At 35.2% G+C, this 15,915-nt stretch overlaps 1 protein-coding gene across 3 annotated transcripts in view; it reads left to right on the top strand.

Moving 5' to 3' along the window:
- LOC114049729 (serine/threonine-protein kinase MARK1) overlaps positions 1-15,915 on the top strand; it is a 146,674-nt gene that overhangs the window by 72,936 nt on the left and 57,823 nt on the right. For all 3 annotated transcript variants that reach the window (XM_027871113.1, XM_027871112.1, XM_027871114.1), the window contains exons 4-5: positions 4,311-4,359; positions 7,471-7,536. In XM_027871113.1, coding sequence (XP_027726914.1) covers positions 4,311-4,359; positions 7,471-7,536 — 115 coding nt within the window. The remainder of the gene's footprint in view (positions 1-4,310; positions 4,360-7,470; positions 7,537-15,915) is intronic.

Here is a 15,915-nt window from a genome sequence, read left to right as displayed (position 1 = left end):
TTCAGATTTATAAGAATACACCATTCCCTACCTGATATTGATCGAAGGATATAAATTATATTTTTCAGAGAAAGAAATTCAGATTATAAATAGCTACATGAATAACTTCTCCATCATAGTAATAAATACATAAATGCAAATTAAAACAACTTTCAAGTGCCACTTTACACTTACCAGATTGACAAAGTTGGAAAAAAGGGAAAATGAGAAACAGAGGGGCTATGGGGAAACATGTACATTAATGCATGGTTGGTAGAGCTGTGAACTGATCCAGCCATTGTGTAAAGCTGTTTGAAACTATGCCCAAAAATCTGTTATTAAATTGTACATTCCCTACTGTTCTGATACCTCTTACAGGCTTATACCCCAATAATTTCAAAGAAAGAGGAAATGGATCCATATAGCACCTCTTTTCATGGTGTCAAAGAATTATAAACTGAGGGAGTGTTCATCAATTGGGCTGGCAAAGTTATGGTATATGTATATAGTGTAATACTATTATGCTATAAGAAATGATGAAAGGGATGAGGCAATGTCCTTGGGTAGAGTAAAGGCAGGGACTCACCTGAGCTCTCCCAAATTCCCTTCCAAACAACATTAAAATAATATATCAAAATGAATTCTGAAGCGACATAACCAAACGTTAGGATGAAACAGTTTTCCAGCCCAAGATGACTTAGAAGGTCAGCAGGAAAAGTCTGTCTCACTGGGGTGAGAGTGGAGCGCAGTACTGTGCTGCAGCAAGCCAGCAGCAGGCCTTTGGGACATGTGCGTTAGTGTCTACGGCGTCTTTTCTTTTTTTTTTTTTCCCTGAAGATCTTTTTTTTTTTTTTTTTAGTGAGGCAATCGGGGTTAAGTGACTTGCCCAAGGTTAAAAAGAACAAATTAAAAATCCCCCATTAAATGCCAAATTGGAGATCCTGTATCAAAAATGAAAAGAGTGAATGTACCACCAATGAAGATGGAATTAAAGCAATTAGAAACTGTGTTGCCCAATTACATGTCAGTAAATCTAACAATCTAAGTGAAGTGGATGAATATTTACAACAATATAAATTGCTTAGATTAACTATCTTTTTTGGGGGCGGGGGGGTTAGGCAGTTGGGGTTAAGTGACTTGTCCAGAGTCACACAGCTAGTGAGTATTATGTGTCTGAGACCGCATTTGAATTCAGGTCCTCCTGACTCCAGGGCCGGTGTTCCATCTACTGCACCACCTAACTGCCCCTTAACTGTATCTAGAAAAAGAAATTAAACAAGTCTTCAATGAACTCTAAAAAAAAATCACCAGGATTAGATAGATTCACAAGTGAATTCTACCTAACGCTTAAAGAACAATTAATTTGAATACTATATAAACTGGAAAAATAGGCAAAGAAGGAATCCTGACAATTCCTTTTGTGATAAAAATATGATGCTGATACCTAAACCAGGAAGAGCAAAAGCAGAGAAAGAAAACAGCAAACCAATTTCTCTAATGAATATTGATGCAAAATTTTCAAATAAAACACTAGCAAGGCTTTTTCAGCAATATATCACAAAGATTGTACAGTTTGACCAGGTGGGATTTATACCAAGAATACAGAGTTGTTTCATTATTAAAAAAAAAAAAAAACCAACAACAAAAACTATCAGCATATTGTCTATATCAATAACAAACCCACAAAAGTCATATGATTATCTTTATGGATGCAGAAAAGGCTTTTGACAAAGTACAACACTCATTCCTATTAAAAACATTAGAAAGTACAGGAATAAATTGAGCTTTCCTTACAGTGAAAAGTTGTATCTGTCTAAAACCATCAGCACACACTACCTATAATGGGGATAAGCCAGAAGCCTTCTGAATACAAGGATGCCTATTATCGCTACTATTATTCCACATAGTACTATTAATGCTAACTATCAAAATAAGAGAAGAAAAAGAAATTGAAGGAATTAGACTAGGCAACGAGAAAGCAAAAAAGTATACTTAGAGAATCCTTGAGAATCAACTAAAAAGCTATTTAAAATACTTAAATTCAGCGAAGTTGCAGGATATGGAATAAACCCACATAAATCACCAGTATTTGTATGTATTACTAATAAAGTTCAGCAACAGTAGAAACATCCCATTTGAAATAACTGTAGACAATATAAAATGCTTAAGAGTCTTTCTGCTGAGACAAACCCAACAACTATATACAAAACACTTGTCACACGAATAAATACAGATCTAAACCACTGGAGGAGTATTAATTGCTCATGGATAGCTGAGCCAACATAATAAAAATGTCAGTTCTACCTAAACTAATTTACTTATCCATTGCCATGCCAAACTACCAAAAAAGTTGTTTTATAGAACTAGAAAAAAACTAATAATGTCCATCTAGAACAAATGGTCAAGAATATCTAGAAGCTCAATGGAAAAAAAATGTGGAGGAAGTTGGTACCAAAGCAGTAATTATCAAAACAATCTGGTACAGTCTAAGAAATGGAGTAGTGGATCAATGGAACAGATTAGATACATAACAGATAGTGATAAATTACCATAGTAGTCTAGTGTTTGATAGACCCATTCTGGAGGCAACGTGGAACCATGTCCAAAGGGCTATAAAACTGTGTGCAGCCTTTGACCTAGCAATACCACTGCAAGGTCTGTATCCCAAAGAGACCAAAGAAAAGGATAAGGACCAATTTGTACAGAAATATTTATAAGTCTTTTTCTGATGGCAAAGAATTGGGAATTAAGGGAATATTCATCAGTTGGGGAATGGATGAACACATTGTGGTGTAGGGCTGTGATGGAATACTATTATGCTGTAAGAAATGAAGAGCAGGATACTTTCAGAAAAACCTGGAAAGAGTTAACATGAAATGATGCAAAAGTGAAGTGAGCAGAAACACAGGACATTTTACATAGTAACAGCAATATTGTGTGATGATCAACTATGAATAACTTAGCTATTCTCAGCAATATAATGATCTAAGACAGTTCTGAAGGATTTGTGATGAAAAATGCTATCCAGCCTCTGGAGAAAGAACTGATAGAGTCTGAATGCAAATCAAAGAATATTTTTTTAAACTATATTTTGGCTTATGTTTTCTTTTGCAACATGGCTAATATGGAAATGTTTTTCATGACTGTATATATATATAAAATCTATATCTAATTGTTTTCCATCTCAGTGAATGGAAAGACAAAGGAGGGAGAGCATTTAGAACTCAAAATTTTAAAAAAGAAGTGAAAATTGTTCTTACATGTAATTTGCAATATATATATTCACATAAAAAAGAAATAATGAAGGGGATGGTTTTAGAAAAAAGAATTGTATGAACTGACACAAACTGAAGTGTGTAGAACCGGGAGAATAATTTATACAACAGTAACACTGTAGAAGCAAGTAATTTTGAAAGACTTAGGAACTCTGATCAACATAATAAAACCGTCAGTTTCAAAGGACTCATGATGAAACATGATATCCACCCTCACATAAGAGAAGTGATGGACTTAGAATGCAGAATTGAACTTTTTAAAAAAAAAAAAGTCTCATGTCAGAATTTGCTTTGCTTCACTATAAATATTTGTAATGAGTTTGTTTTTTTTTTTTGCTTTTTTGATGGAAAAGAAAGGGGGATATGGTAAGGAGAACACTTGAAACTAAAAAATAAAATAAAATTGAATTTAAAGAGAAATGGAGTTATCAACAATTTTTACTTTATGGTTGACAAGAATGTTTTGGGAAGCCTAGAAGCATGTTCCATTATTACTTGTGTTGTAGATCTTGGAATGAAAAATCTGTAAGATGAAGCAAATCCTAACCAACCAGAAAGGCATCAGTACAGGGTGGCTTATCGCCAGAAAGTTGGATATCAAAGTTATGGCTTTTTTTTTGTCAGTTGCAATTCATTAATCTTCCACTAAGGTGAGAAGTTTGTATTGGTATTAGAAATGCCTTTCCAAATTAAATCATGTATCCATAAAGTCCTGAATTAAAAAATATAGAATATATGTACATATTGAATCATAAATTGTCAACTCTGAAAGAGATCTTAAAAGTCATCTCATCCATCTTCATTTTGCAGATGAGAAAACTCAGTTTTAGAAAATTTAAATGATTTGCTCAAAGTTGTTTGAGTAATTAGTAACAATTATGGAACGAAAACTTAGGACTCTTGATACCTAGTTCAGTACTGTGATATTGGAATAGGTTGTAAACTAGTCTCTTCCAATTGTACGTGATTATGTCTATGTAGCCCCTTTTATTCAAATGAGATTATATTTAAAACTTTTACCAAAAAATATGTTTAAATAATTACTTTCTTTGACAGTTATTTCGAGAAGTACGAATAATGAAGATATTGAATCATCCCAATATAGGTATGTATTTTATTACTGTATAGATGTATAATAAGATTTCTATTAGGGAAAGGAGATAGCATTTAGAGATAGGTATAGGTAATCAGAAAGAAAAGGTGATTGTAGACAATTTAGAAAATGAAGTGTTTGTTAAAAAAAGGAAACTGCTGGTAAGTAGGTAAATGGAATATTCGATAACTATAAAAATAGTGAATGTGATTAGAGATCAGAGTCTACTTAATATACCTTTTGTATCTCTTAGTTAAATCTCTTAAAATTGAGATTTTATGACTTATAGCTATTCCTAATAAAAGGAATTCTCAAAATATCTTTTTAATTCTTTGTAATTCCATGTATTTTGGTCTCAGTCATTAGTAATTCCTGTCAACAGCTCAGGTTTAATAGAAAATTATTAATATGTGAAATTCCTTTATAGTAGACTTTATAACTATTTGAATCTTTAATGTAAGAAATTTTAATCTGTTCATACTCATGTTAAGATTGATACAAACTTAAGGGGAGCCTAGAAAATGAAACATCTTGTAAAATCACTAAATTCATAAATAGTTGTCAAATATTTATTTATTCAGTACCTTCTTTGTACTTGTTCTGTAAGGGTTAGAAAGAAATATCTGTATTACATAATCTCTATCCTCAAAGAAGTCTCAGTATGATTACTGAGATAGATTAATAGATGTATGAATAGATGGATGTATAGATAGATGGATGGATCAAAAGATAGATATGACCATTTAAATCCAAACACATTTATAGTTACATGTGCCATATATTGTCCTGTGTATCTCATTTCTTGGTAATTACTAAATAGGGAAGGGGAAAGGAATAATCATTTATATGGCTCCTATAGTATGTTTAAGCACTTTTAAAAAATTATGATCTCATATCAACCACTCTTTGAGTATTCTTATTATCCCCACTTTACAATTGAAGAAACTGAAGCTAACAAAACTTAAGTGACTTGCGCAGCATCACCTGGATGATATGTGTCTAAGGCTGGATTTGAACCCATTTTCCTAAGGGCCCTTTCCTAAGTTCTATCCACTGCTCTGTCAGCTGCCTCTAAATAAATGATATGGCTAATAAGTAAATAAGATAGTTATAAAAATAGTTTCTTTTAAAATTACATTTTAAAAATCATGACTAAAAATTGAAATAGCCTACGTTTATAAAATTACAGAGTACTTTACATATGTCAAACCATTTGTTCCTCACAACAGATCTGTGAAGAAGGTAGTTATAAGTATTATTATTCCCGTTTTACAAATGAACGAACAGATTCAGAGAGGCAATTTTGCCAGTGTTTACACAGCTAGGAGGTACAAGTGGTAAAACCTAGGCCTTCTCTTTTCATTACACAATACTGTCTCTCAGTAACAATGAAGTGGCCATATGCTCCCCTTAAAGATGTCCCAGAAAATGCTGAGTAAGCTTCACGGTATCAATATTAGAGAAACTCAGTAAAAAGCAACCTCTCTTACCCCCTCTTCTGTCTTCTTTTAACCCCTTGGGTGTTTATTTTTGTTTTGCTTTTTAACCTTGAAGGAGCTTGCCTTCCTTCTCCACTGCCTCCAGGCTTAGCCCAGAGCAGGAGCAGGACACTGTACTTCTCCACTCAGGTGTTGGTAGAAGGTTGTGTGTTGTTAGAAGGTCTTTCTGCATGAAGCATGTTGCCTCTTTGAGCTCGCACATCCTACAGTTAAGTAGCTCTCTAAGAGTTAGTATTGTTTATTGCTGAAGGATACCTTTTCTTGGAGTAAAAAATACATTCTAGAAAAGTCACCCCTAACCATGCTTCATAATCAATCAATATTAAATGCCTACTATGTACCAAGCAGTGTACTAAACATAAATTATTTCAGAATGCAGAAGTCAAGACTGTTTGAGCCTGAGAATCTCTTGTGCCCTTCTTTCCCAGACAGACTGAGGACTGTGGTGAAGGGAGAAAAGCCAGTTTATTATCGTAGCTACAACAGATAATCTGGTCGTAGTGGGCTAGTCATCTTGCTTTTCGTCCCCTTCTTTCCTTCCTTCCCTCAAATCCCTTATTGTTCACACTGAGCAGAGCCAAGACTTGAACTCAAGTTATCTGAGTACAAATTCAGTGTTACTTCTATCGCATTGCATTGCTTTCTCTTCCCCTCTCTATTCTTCCTGTGACTTGTATTCTCTTCTTCTCATTGTTCCTTCTCTTTTTTTGTGGCTCCTATCAGTTCCATCTTTAAGTGTTTCCATTTAGTTAATGGCTGGGTAACGGCATCAGATCTGATTTTATAATTTATTTTAATTAATTGGTGATGCTGCAGTTTACATAGTATTTCTTTTTGTTTTTCTGTATTTCGTTAACATTCTGGTTTTAACTTTTGGAGATCTGCAATTCTGTTTCTCCTTTCTGTGTATTTAATTCTGAACTCATGATTATCAGTTTATCTGAAGGCTACTTACATTTACTAATATGCTAATTACTTTTGACCTCAACTAAAAATTTTGGCAAAAATTGGTACTAAAATCTTAGAATGATAAGTTTTTAAGACTAAGAAAAGTGATGAAATTATGACAATGACCTATAGCTAACATCACTTGAGTATTTTTTTCTAGCATTTTAAAGACTGTAGAATGCAAATGAGACCTCAAAGAGTTAAAAAAAAATTCAGAAACAGATTTTAACAAAAAATCTTATAACTTGAATTATGAGGCTAAAAAGAATAGTTCCATTTATAAGTATAGCATTTAGTGCTTTATCATGTGCCTATCACACATGAAAAAATGTGTTAATTTTACTTGGTAGGTTATTTATGTTCATATAAAAGGAATGTTAATGGAGCTAGTTTTGATCCAACAAAGTTTGTATAATTTTGATCCACCAATATGTTTTGTACAAATAATTTTTGGAATGATAACCAGGGTGGCAGAGATTTTAGTTCCTTTTTTTCCTCAATCAGAAAAGAACATATAACATTTTATGTAGTTGATAGTATATAATAGCTAATTTTCAGAGTTCTGTGAATTTTTGATTTTATTGTCCTGATTTTAAGTAATAATTACTATAAATGAATCTATACTTCATCCTGATAATTATGAAATTATATTTCTAATTTCCTTTTTTTTTTTCAGTAAAATTATTTGAAGTTATTGAAACAGAGAAGACACTGTATTTAGTAATGGAATATGCCAGTGGGGGTAAGTATGGCTACCTAAGGGGGTAAAAATAACTAAAATTTGAAAAAAAAATTTTAAGGTGTGGAGTAACATCTGAGGATTACATTATATGTATATTTTAAATATTGTTACTGAGTCTATTTTATTTTTTGCCTTTCAAAAACCTAAAAATAACATCATGTAAATATAATGTTTACTTGTTTCTAACTGAGGTATTACATGCTCCTTACATTTAGCTTTTAAACTGGTTTCTCTTAGAGCCAGTCAAATACATATTTGTAGCAGTGTTTAAAGCTACTTTGTTTTAGAAACTCATAACCCACTTACTCTGAGTTTCTAAAACTTATTTTTCACAATTTGAAGCTCTGGGCCATAAAGGGACAAAAACAGCACACCTAAACTGTGCTTAATAAAGTTAACTATAGAAAAGCATATACTATCTCGGAGGAGGAGGGGGAGGAAATTTACATGATAATTTTGTTGTATATTTGAAAGGAATAGCAAGTGATATATAGTGGATTTGCAATTTCATGTGCAATCATCTTTTTTATTGTACTGTGTTATAGAAATGCTCGTTTTATTCCATAAATTAAAAATAAAATAAATTTTTTTAAAAAGAAAGAAAAGCATATGCTAGACCAATACTTGATTTGCGGATTAAACTACATTAGAATCTCAGTTTACATACATTTTTGAAATAATCCATAAAATCTAAGTTTGAGTCTGATACATTTCTAAATAGGAAGATAACAATGAATCTGAAAACGTTGGTAATTTAAGTATCAATGAAAGAAATATATACATGTATATATATGCATATATAGTGTGTGTAATTATATATATGTATTATATACATATCTGTGTAATTTCAAGAATAAAAAGGTTTGAGTTTAGGATAGTTTGTTATTGAACACAGTGCTGATTTTGAAAGAAGTTTCTATTGGTGACAGTGACCTGAGCCATTATTTCCAAAGACATGCAGTTATTTACCATGCTGTAAATACCATTCATTTTCCCTTTCCTCCTCTACTTTTTTTTTAGGTCACATGCCCTTATGTGTTAAAAATCATAGATTTGGTAGCATAAAATCGTTGACATGTAAATTCCTTTTTTTCAGAAATAGGAAACTTCCCAGCAGGGTTTGAAGTTATTTAAAAAAAAGAGAGAGAGAGAGAGAGAGATTGCTATTTATTGGGGGCTTTGGAAAAGGATTTTAGAGGCATATTTTAGGTATTGCTTATTCAGTGTCACCAGACCCTTTGTATTTGTGGGAAGCGAATTTCAGAATACAGTAAGAACAGGGGATTGGTTTGCTGATTTAAGTTAGGAATGTAACTGTAGGCTGTTGCCTTGAGAAACAAATCAGTCGATTTAGAGTAGTTATAGTTAAAAATAATAAGAGAGAAGGAAGAAAATGGAAGTGTAGGCAGAGTCATCTAAATTATAGGGATCCCTAACTTAGGAATGCCCAATGTGTGTTTGATTTCTGTATATTCATGCTGCTTAACCACCTCCAAATAACTGTTCCAGTCAAGCACAAATTATACAACTCCTTACCTCTTCCAACTATAGCAATTTAGGATTTACTTCTCTTTTTTTTTTGGTACTACCCTACCCTCTCTATAACCTACACAATGCCCTATATCATCCTAGCATCTTTAGCCTATGGTTGGTCTAGGGCAAGGGCAGATGTAGCAATAGTAATAGTATTATACCTTTTCCCTGACTCAGGTTCCAACAGTCTTTTGCAGACAACTAATATGGAGCCTCTTCTGTCCCTGTGTCATCCTTTTTCTCTCAGTTCCATTCAGTCTATTCCTATCTACAGGCTGCTTCTTTCCTGCCTACAGCATACTTATGTCTCCCACCATACTCAAAATGCCCTTACGCAATCCTTCCCTCCCCTCTAGCTATCTCACATATCTCCTCCCTTTTGTGGCCAAATTCTCTTAAAAGGCCATGTGCAATAGGTACCTCTACTTCTTTTCTGTCACACTCTTAACTCTATAAAGTCTGGCTTCTGACCTCATCTTTCAACTAAAACTGCTCTCTGCAAAGTTCCTATAGTTCTCTTAATTGCCGGATCAAATGGCCTTTTCTCAGTCCTCATCTTTGACTTCTCTGCACGTACTGACACTGTTGATCATTGTCTTTTCCTTGATACTCTCTTCTCTCTAGGTTTTTGCACAATGCTGTCTCCTGGTTCTCCCCCTACCTATGTGACTGCTCCTTCTCACTGTCCTTTTGTGGATCTTCATTTAAGTCATGTGGGCATTCCAGGGCTCTAAATTGGGCCCTTTCTTCTCTCCCTCTATACACTCTCACTTTGTGGTGTCATCAGCCTCCAAGAATTCATCTCTATGCTTGTCATTCTTTGCTTATCATTTAGTTGTCATTCTTTAATCTGCATATCCAATCTTAACCTCTGTGTTGACTTCTAGTCTCACATCTCCAACTACCTTTTGGACATCTTGAACTGGATTTCCCACAGACATCTTAAACTCAACATGTCTAAAACTGAATTTGCAATTTTCCTCTTCCTCCTTGAAACTACCTCCTCTTTCTGACTTCCCTATTACTGTTGAAGATACCACCATCCCCTCCTAGTCATCCAAGCTTGCAAACTAGGTGTCATCTTCAACTCCTTACACTTTCTCATCCCCCATATCAAATCTGTTGCCAACACTTGTCAATTTTACCTCCGTAACATTTCTTGTAAATGCCCCCTTATCTTCTCTGATGTTGCCACCACTCTAGTGCAGGCCCTCATCTCCTCCTACCTGGATTATTACAATAGCCTGTTGGTTGGTCTACCTTCCACAAGTCTGTCTCCACTCTGGTTCATCCTCCAGTCAAAGTGATCTTATTAGGACACAGGGCTGACCATGTCACCTATCTACTTAATAAACTGCAGTCACTCCCTATTGCCTACAGGATAGGATATAAAATCCTCTGCTTAGTGTTTAGAGCCCTTTATAATGTGTCTCCACCACCACCATCACCACTTTTCCAGTCTCGTACCCTTACACTTTCCCCACCCTCCCTCTCCTGCCCTGTCATGTACTCTACTGACACTGGTCTCCTTGTTTTTCACACAAGGGACTGTGTCTTTTGACTCGTGGCATTTTCGCTGCCTGTCCCCTATGTCTAGAATGCTCTCCTCCTCTCTTATCTCCTGGTTTTGCTGGCTTTCCATTAGGTCCTAGCTAAAATTCTACCTTCTGCTGGAAGTCTTTCCTTCCTCCCACCGTTAATTTAACAGAGGGAAGCTTTCTTGCTATTTATTATCTCCATTTTATCTTGTACATAGTTGTTTATATGTTGTTTGCCCCATTAAACTGAGCTCCTTGGGAATAGGAACTGTATTTTGCCCTCCTTTGTATTCCCACAACTTAGCACAGTGTCTGTGCTATTATTGTTATTGTTGCATTGTTCTTATTGTCATTCATTCATTCAGTTGTGTCAGACTCTTCATGACTCTGTGGACCATATTATACCAGTATTGTCCATGGGGTTTTCTTGGTAAAGATACTGGAGTAGTTTGCCATTTCCTTCTCCAGTGATCTGGTGCATAGTAGATCCTTAATAAATGTTCATCAACTGACTCCTAGATATTCTTCTTCTGTTTTTGTTGTACTGTTCTTCCATGGTTCTCCTACCTGTCTGACTATTGCCTCTTAATTTCTTTTGTTGGACCATTATCCATGTCTTTGGGCTCTTGCCTGGGCCCTTGTTCTTTCTCCCTCTTCATTGACTTTCTCTTGGTGATCTCATCAACTCCCATTAGTTTGAATGATCATCTTTATGTAGATGATTCCCAGATCTGCATATCTAGCCTTCTCTTGTACTCTGGTCCCATATCAGTTACTTCCTCCTGGTCATATCCATCTAGATGTTCTATACACTTCAATGTATCCCAAATGGAACTCAATATATATTCTCCTATACCCAACCTTCCTCTTACCTTCCTTATTTCTGTCAAGGTAACTATGATCCTCCTGTCAACCAGGTTCCCAATCAAGGAATCATTATCAACATTTTCCCTTTCTCGTCACCTCCCCTAAACTGAGTCTTGGCAATTCTAACTTGTATTCATCCCCGTCTCCTTTTCTAGGCCTTTCACCTTAGCTTAGGCCCTCCTGACTTTTCATGTGGACTATTGCAAAAGTCTCCTATTGTTCTCACTGCTTCCCTGATCTTCTTTCTCCAGCATGTCCTCTATGCACAGCTGCCAAAACAGTCATCCCTGTTGCCTGTGGGATAAAAATCTTTATCCTGTTGGAAGCCTTTCCCAGTTTTCTTCCTTGCTTTCCAAGTTGTTGAGTTCTTTCTCCAAAAATTGTCTTTTGTTTACTTATCTCTGCCTGTTGTCTCTCCTTCTCAGTATTATGTAAACTTCTTGAGCGTAAGTGTAGTGAAATTTTTTAGGAACTCCTCAAAAAAGAGATATATTGTCCCACACAGTGTTTTGCCAGCATCTCATCTTTCCATGCAGTTCCATTTTGAGTCCTTAACTAGCCAGGCTCACCACTGCCACCTGGTGGTTATACAGAGGTGGTTTAGTTTCTTGTCTTGGTAGTAGCTGCAGCACCTAGCACAGTAGCTTACATGTAGTGGGCACCTGCTAAAAGCTTATTGAATTGAAATGAATTTGGTCTAAGCTCCCTACCTTGTTTCCCTGCCCTCCTGGATGTCTTACCCTTGCTTTAACTTCTATGATGAAGGTCCGAGTAATACTATCAACTTTTCTATAGCTTAGGGTATTAGTGAAAAGAGTAGGAAAAAATGAGTCAGGTGTAAGATTTTTAAAAACATTTATTGCTAACTTTTGTTTATATATTACCTACATTTCTTCCTGTGTTCCTCCCCCTAGGGGCTATAGGTAAGGAACATTGCATATGACATCAGATTTTTTTGATGTGTTAATTGGTTTTGCAGAGATAAATAATTTAATAGCTTTCTATTCTTCTATTCTCACAGTTACTAATAGTAAAAAAAAAAACCCTTTGAACTCAGTGTTTTGAGGGTTTCTTGCTTTAGGGATGTAAAAGTAGAAAAGAAGCAGTAAGACTAGGTGAACTAGAAATAACAAATCAAGCAGTGGACCCTGTCCTTGTGTCTCCTTTCATATTACCTGCCCGCTTTTCCCAAACTTTAGGCCCTGGCTTCAGGGCCAGCAATAGTGGCCATAAGGTAGGCTACTGCTCTTATGTTAAGAGTTTATAAATTAAAATTGAATGTATTTTCCTATAAAAATGTATCCAGATGGATAATCCTTTGTAATGCTATTTTTATAGCACTAAATTCCCAATATATTATACATTAAATAGGCTTATAATGACCACTTATAACAATATTTCTGGTCTGAGTTGTAGAAAACCTACACATACAAAGTTTTAGAGCAGTCTACTCAAAAATTTGGAACTGTCTAGAATTTTACTTAAACTTTTTAACTAATCACAAGTAGAACTGAGTGATCTGTGGTATCTCTTAGCTGATCAACTAATTGCTTTCCATTCAGGTACTGATTAGACTAAGTGACTTTTGAGGTCCCTTCAAAATCTAAGATTCTGTGTTTCTGGCTCAAGAGTGATTTTACATGGGATCTATAAAACATCAGTGCTGCAAGAGACTTCAGAGGTCATTTAGTCTAAATACTGTATTTTATAGGTGAGGGAAAATTACACTTGAATCAACAGAAAATCAAATCCAAAACTTCTAATTGCTAACCTATCTTTACGTTGTCCATTATCAAGTCTTCTGAAGAAAATAATTTTGTACAATGTTAATGTAGCTTATTGTGTTTAATTGTGCCTTTTTTAGATATACAGAATTGAATGTTTTAGTAGATTTGTTCTTTTAAAAGTTTATTTTATTCTGGAAATAGTTAGTGTAGGTTATTGCCACTGTTTTGCCTTAAACTTACATGATAATATTGGGAGATTGATATTTATTAATACAGTTTTGCAAATTATCACAGAACCTGGTTCTAAAACGTGTTAATAGATTTAACAAAAAGCTTAAGGGCTACATAATTTATTCAGCTGGTTCTTTCTGCCTTCTGAATATCTTCTATGACGATCTGTCTGTGAGAGAAACCCAAATATAATTTATATACATAGTTACTTTTCCTTTACTAAATGGGGGTGGAGGGAGGTAAGGCGAGCATGGCTAGCAGGTCAGAATGGCCTTGACAAAGTGAAAATTTTATATTTCATAACCATTTGCAAGTTGTGTTGATTATGAAAATGTAAAGCATTTTGACTTTCAACCAAGTAGGTCAACTTTCTGTCTTTCATAGTGGAGGAGCGTAGTAGCATGGGTAACATAAAGCATAGGATAATCATTATCTTCTCTCATTCATGTTTTGGGTCTGAGTGCTATAGGGTAGGAGACAATTTTAAGAATCCCTGAGGTGAACACTCTGCAGACACTCTGCAACTGATCCATTTTGCTTCTACAAATAGTCCCATTCCTACCATTTGGTTTCTTTTAGCTGAAATGCTTTGCTAGTTCTGCTTAAGGCTGTGACAGTGGTTTGAAAGCCGTTCTCACGTTCTTCTTATCTTCAGATGGTATTGAATTAGTTCCGAAAAATGTGGTACAACATTCTTCTCCTTTGAAAGTTTTTTAGACATCTGAGGCTTTCATTTGACCAAAAAAAACCAAAAGCAGAAATACAACACAGGCAACAAGGAATGAGGCAAGTTTATCTTTGCTGGGTATAGGTCAGTAGAATTCTGGCTCAGCGGTGGTGCTGTGGTACTTCATGGCTTTGGGAAAGCAGGGCATCCAGTGGAATGGTCTGTGCATCATTGTCAGTAAGTCCAAGTGATCCTAGGGAGACTAGGCTATAGAACTACTCTGGGAGAGTTCTCTGCCAAACTGGCCTTGTAGACTCATTGAAATTCCCTGAATTGGCCCTATTACTGTCTGTGTTTTTGAGGTCCTTCAGACTGAGAATTACCCTTAACCATATATATACTAAACCAAATCTCCAGGAATTTTCCCAGCCTGGATGTACAACCAAGGGCAGACTGAAATTGTCTTTGGATTTGAGGAAAAGAGAGCCAAATGATTCAAAACTTAGCTCAAGTGTGCCTACTACATAGGGCCACTCCTAATTCCCAATCTGCTGGATCCTTCCCACCCAAAATTCCCTTGTATTTGTTTTATATATATATAAATATGTGTACATATTTTCCATCCAATAGGATGTAAGCTCCTTAAAGGCAGGGGCTGTTTTATTTTTGCCTTTTTATTCCCAGTGTCAGCTCAGTGCCTGGTACATGATAGGCACTTAATAAATGCTTATTGAATGACTGATTGAATATATAGCATATTCACCCCCCCCCCATCATGCTCTTAAGATATTTTCATATGTCAGGCTTTATCTCACATAAAACCTTGGCTTATTACAATTGTTTTATTTTTAATATTAAAAAAAAACTTGCTTCCTTAGAATTTCTCAGAAACCACTCTCTTTAAATTAGACTGGAAATAAGGAACTATTCAGAGTTTGTTTTTTTAATTATAGTCATATGTAGTGTGTAATAATATTTCATGGGGATATATAATATCCATTACCTGTTTAGCATATATAAAATAATATTTCATTGTAGTAGACATTAGTGTGTTAATACTGATTGGCTATAATTATACTTTCACTTGGTAATTAGCTTTCTTACTATGTTGATGACTGGCATAAATAGTGAAACCAAGGTGGGACAGCATTTTGTAAAAGAGTTAAGTGGTAGAATAGGCTAGAAGAATTAGATGGCTTCTATTGCTTTCAGATTCAATTCAATAAATATTTATTGAGTACTTTATGTTTATCACTATGCTTGGCCCTGAACAAATGGGAAAAAATAATAGCTAGCATTTATCTAGCATTCTAAGGTTTGAAAAACGCTTTACAAATATGAACTCATTTTATCCTCACAACCCTGAGAGATAGGTGCTATTATTATCCCCATCTTTACAGATGAGGAAACTGAGGCACAGAGTGGGTTAAGTGACTTGCCCAGGGTCCCACAAATAGTAAATCTCTCTCTGAAGCTGGATTTGAACTCAGGTCTTATTCACTCCAACTACAGCACTCTCCACTGCACCACCGGCTGCCTCCATGTACCAGGTACAGAAGCATGATGCTATCTGAAGCTTTAAGGAGTTTGCTGAACAGTGGAGGAGACAGTGGTACAGACAGCAGGTCCTATAGATGTGCACAGAGGGTGAGACACTTGGGTGGACTGGAATAGTGAGGGAGACATTATGGAGAAGATGAGGTTTTAGTGAGTGACTAAAGATTAAAATATTCAGGAGAACGTCATGACGAGGTGACTTGTGTTGTTGTTAAGGTGTTGTAAATCTTGGGGATCTTCAAGTAGCCCAAAAATGCAT

Source organism: Vombatus ursinus, unplaced genomic scaffold (genome assembly GCF_900497805.2).
Source record: "Vombatus ursinus unplaced genomic scaffold, bare-nosed wombat genome assembly UNPS02014798.1, whole genome shotgun sequence".
Classification (NCBI taxonomy): domain Eukaryota; kingdom Metazoa; phylum Chordata; class Mammalia; order Diprotodontia; family Vombatidae; genus Vombatus; species Vombatus ursinus.
Note: the sequence above shows the minus strand (reverse complement) of the source record. Positions and strands in the feature narration are given on the sequence as shown.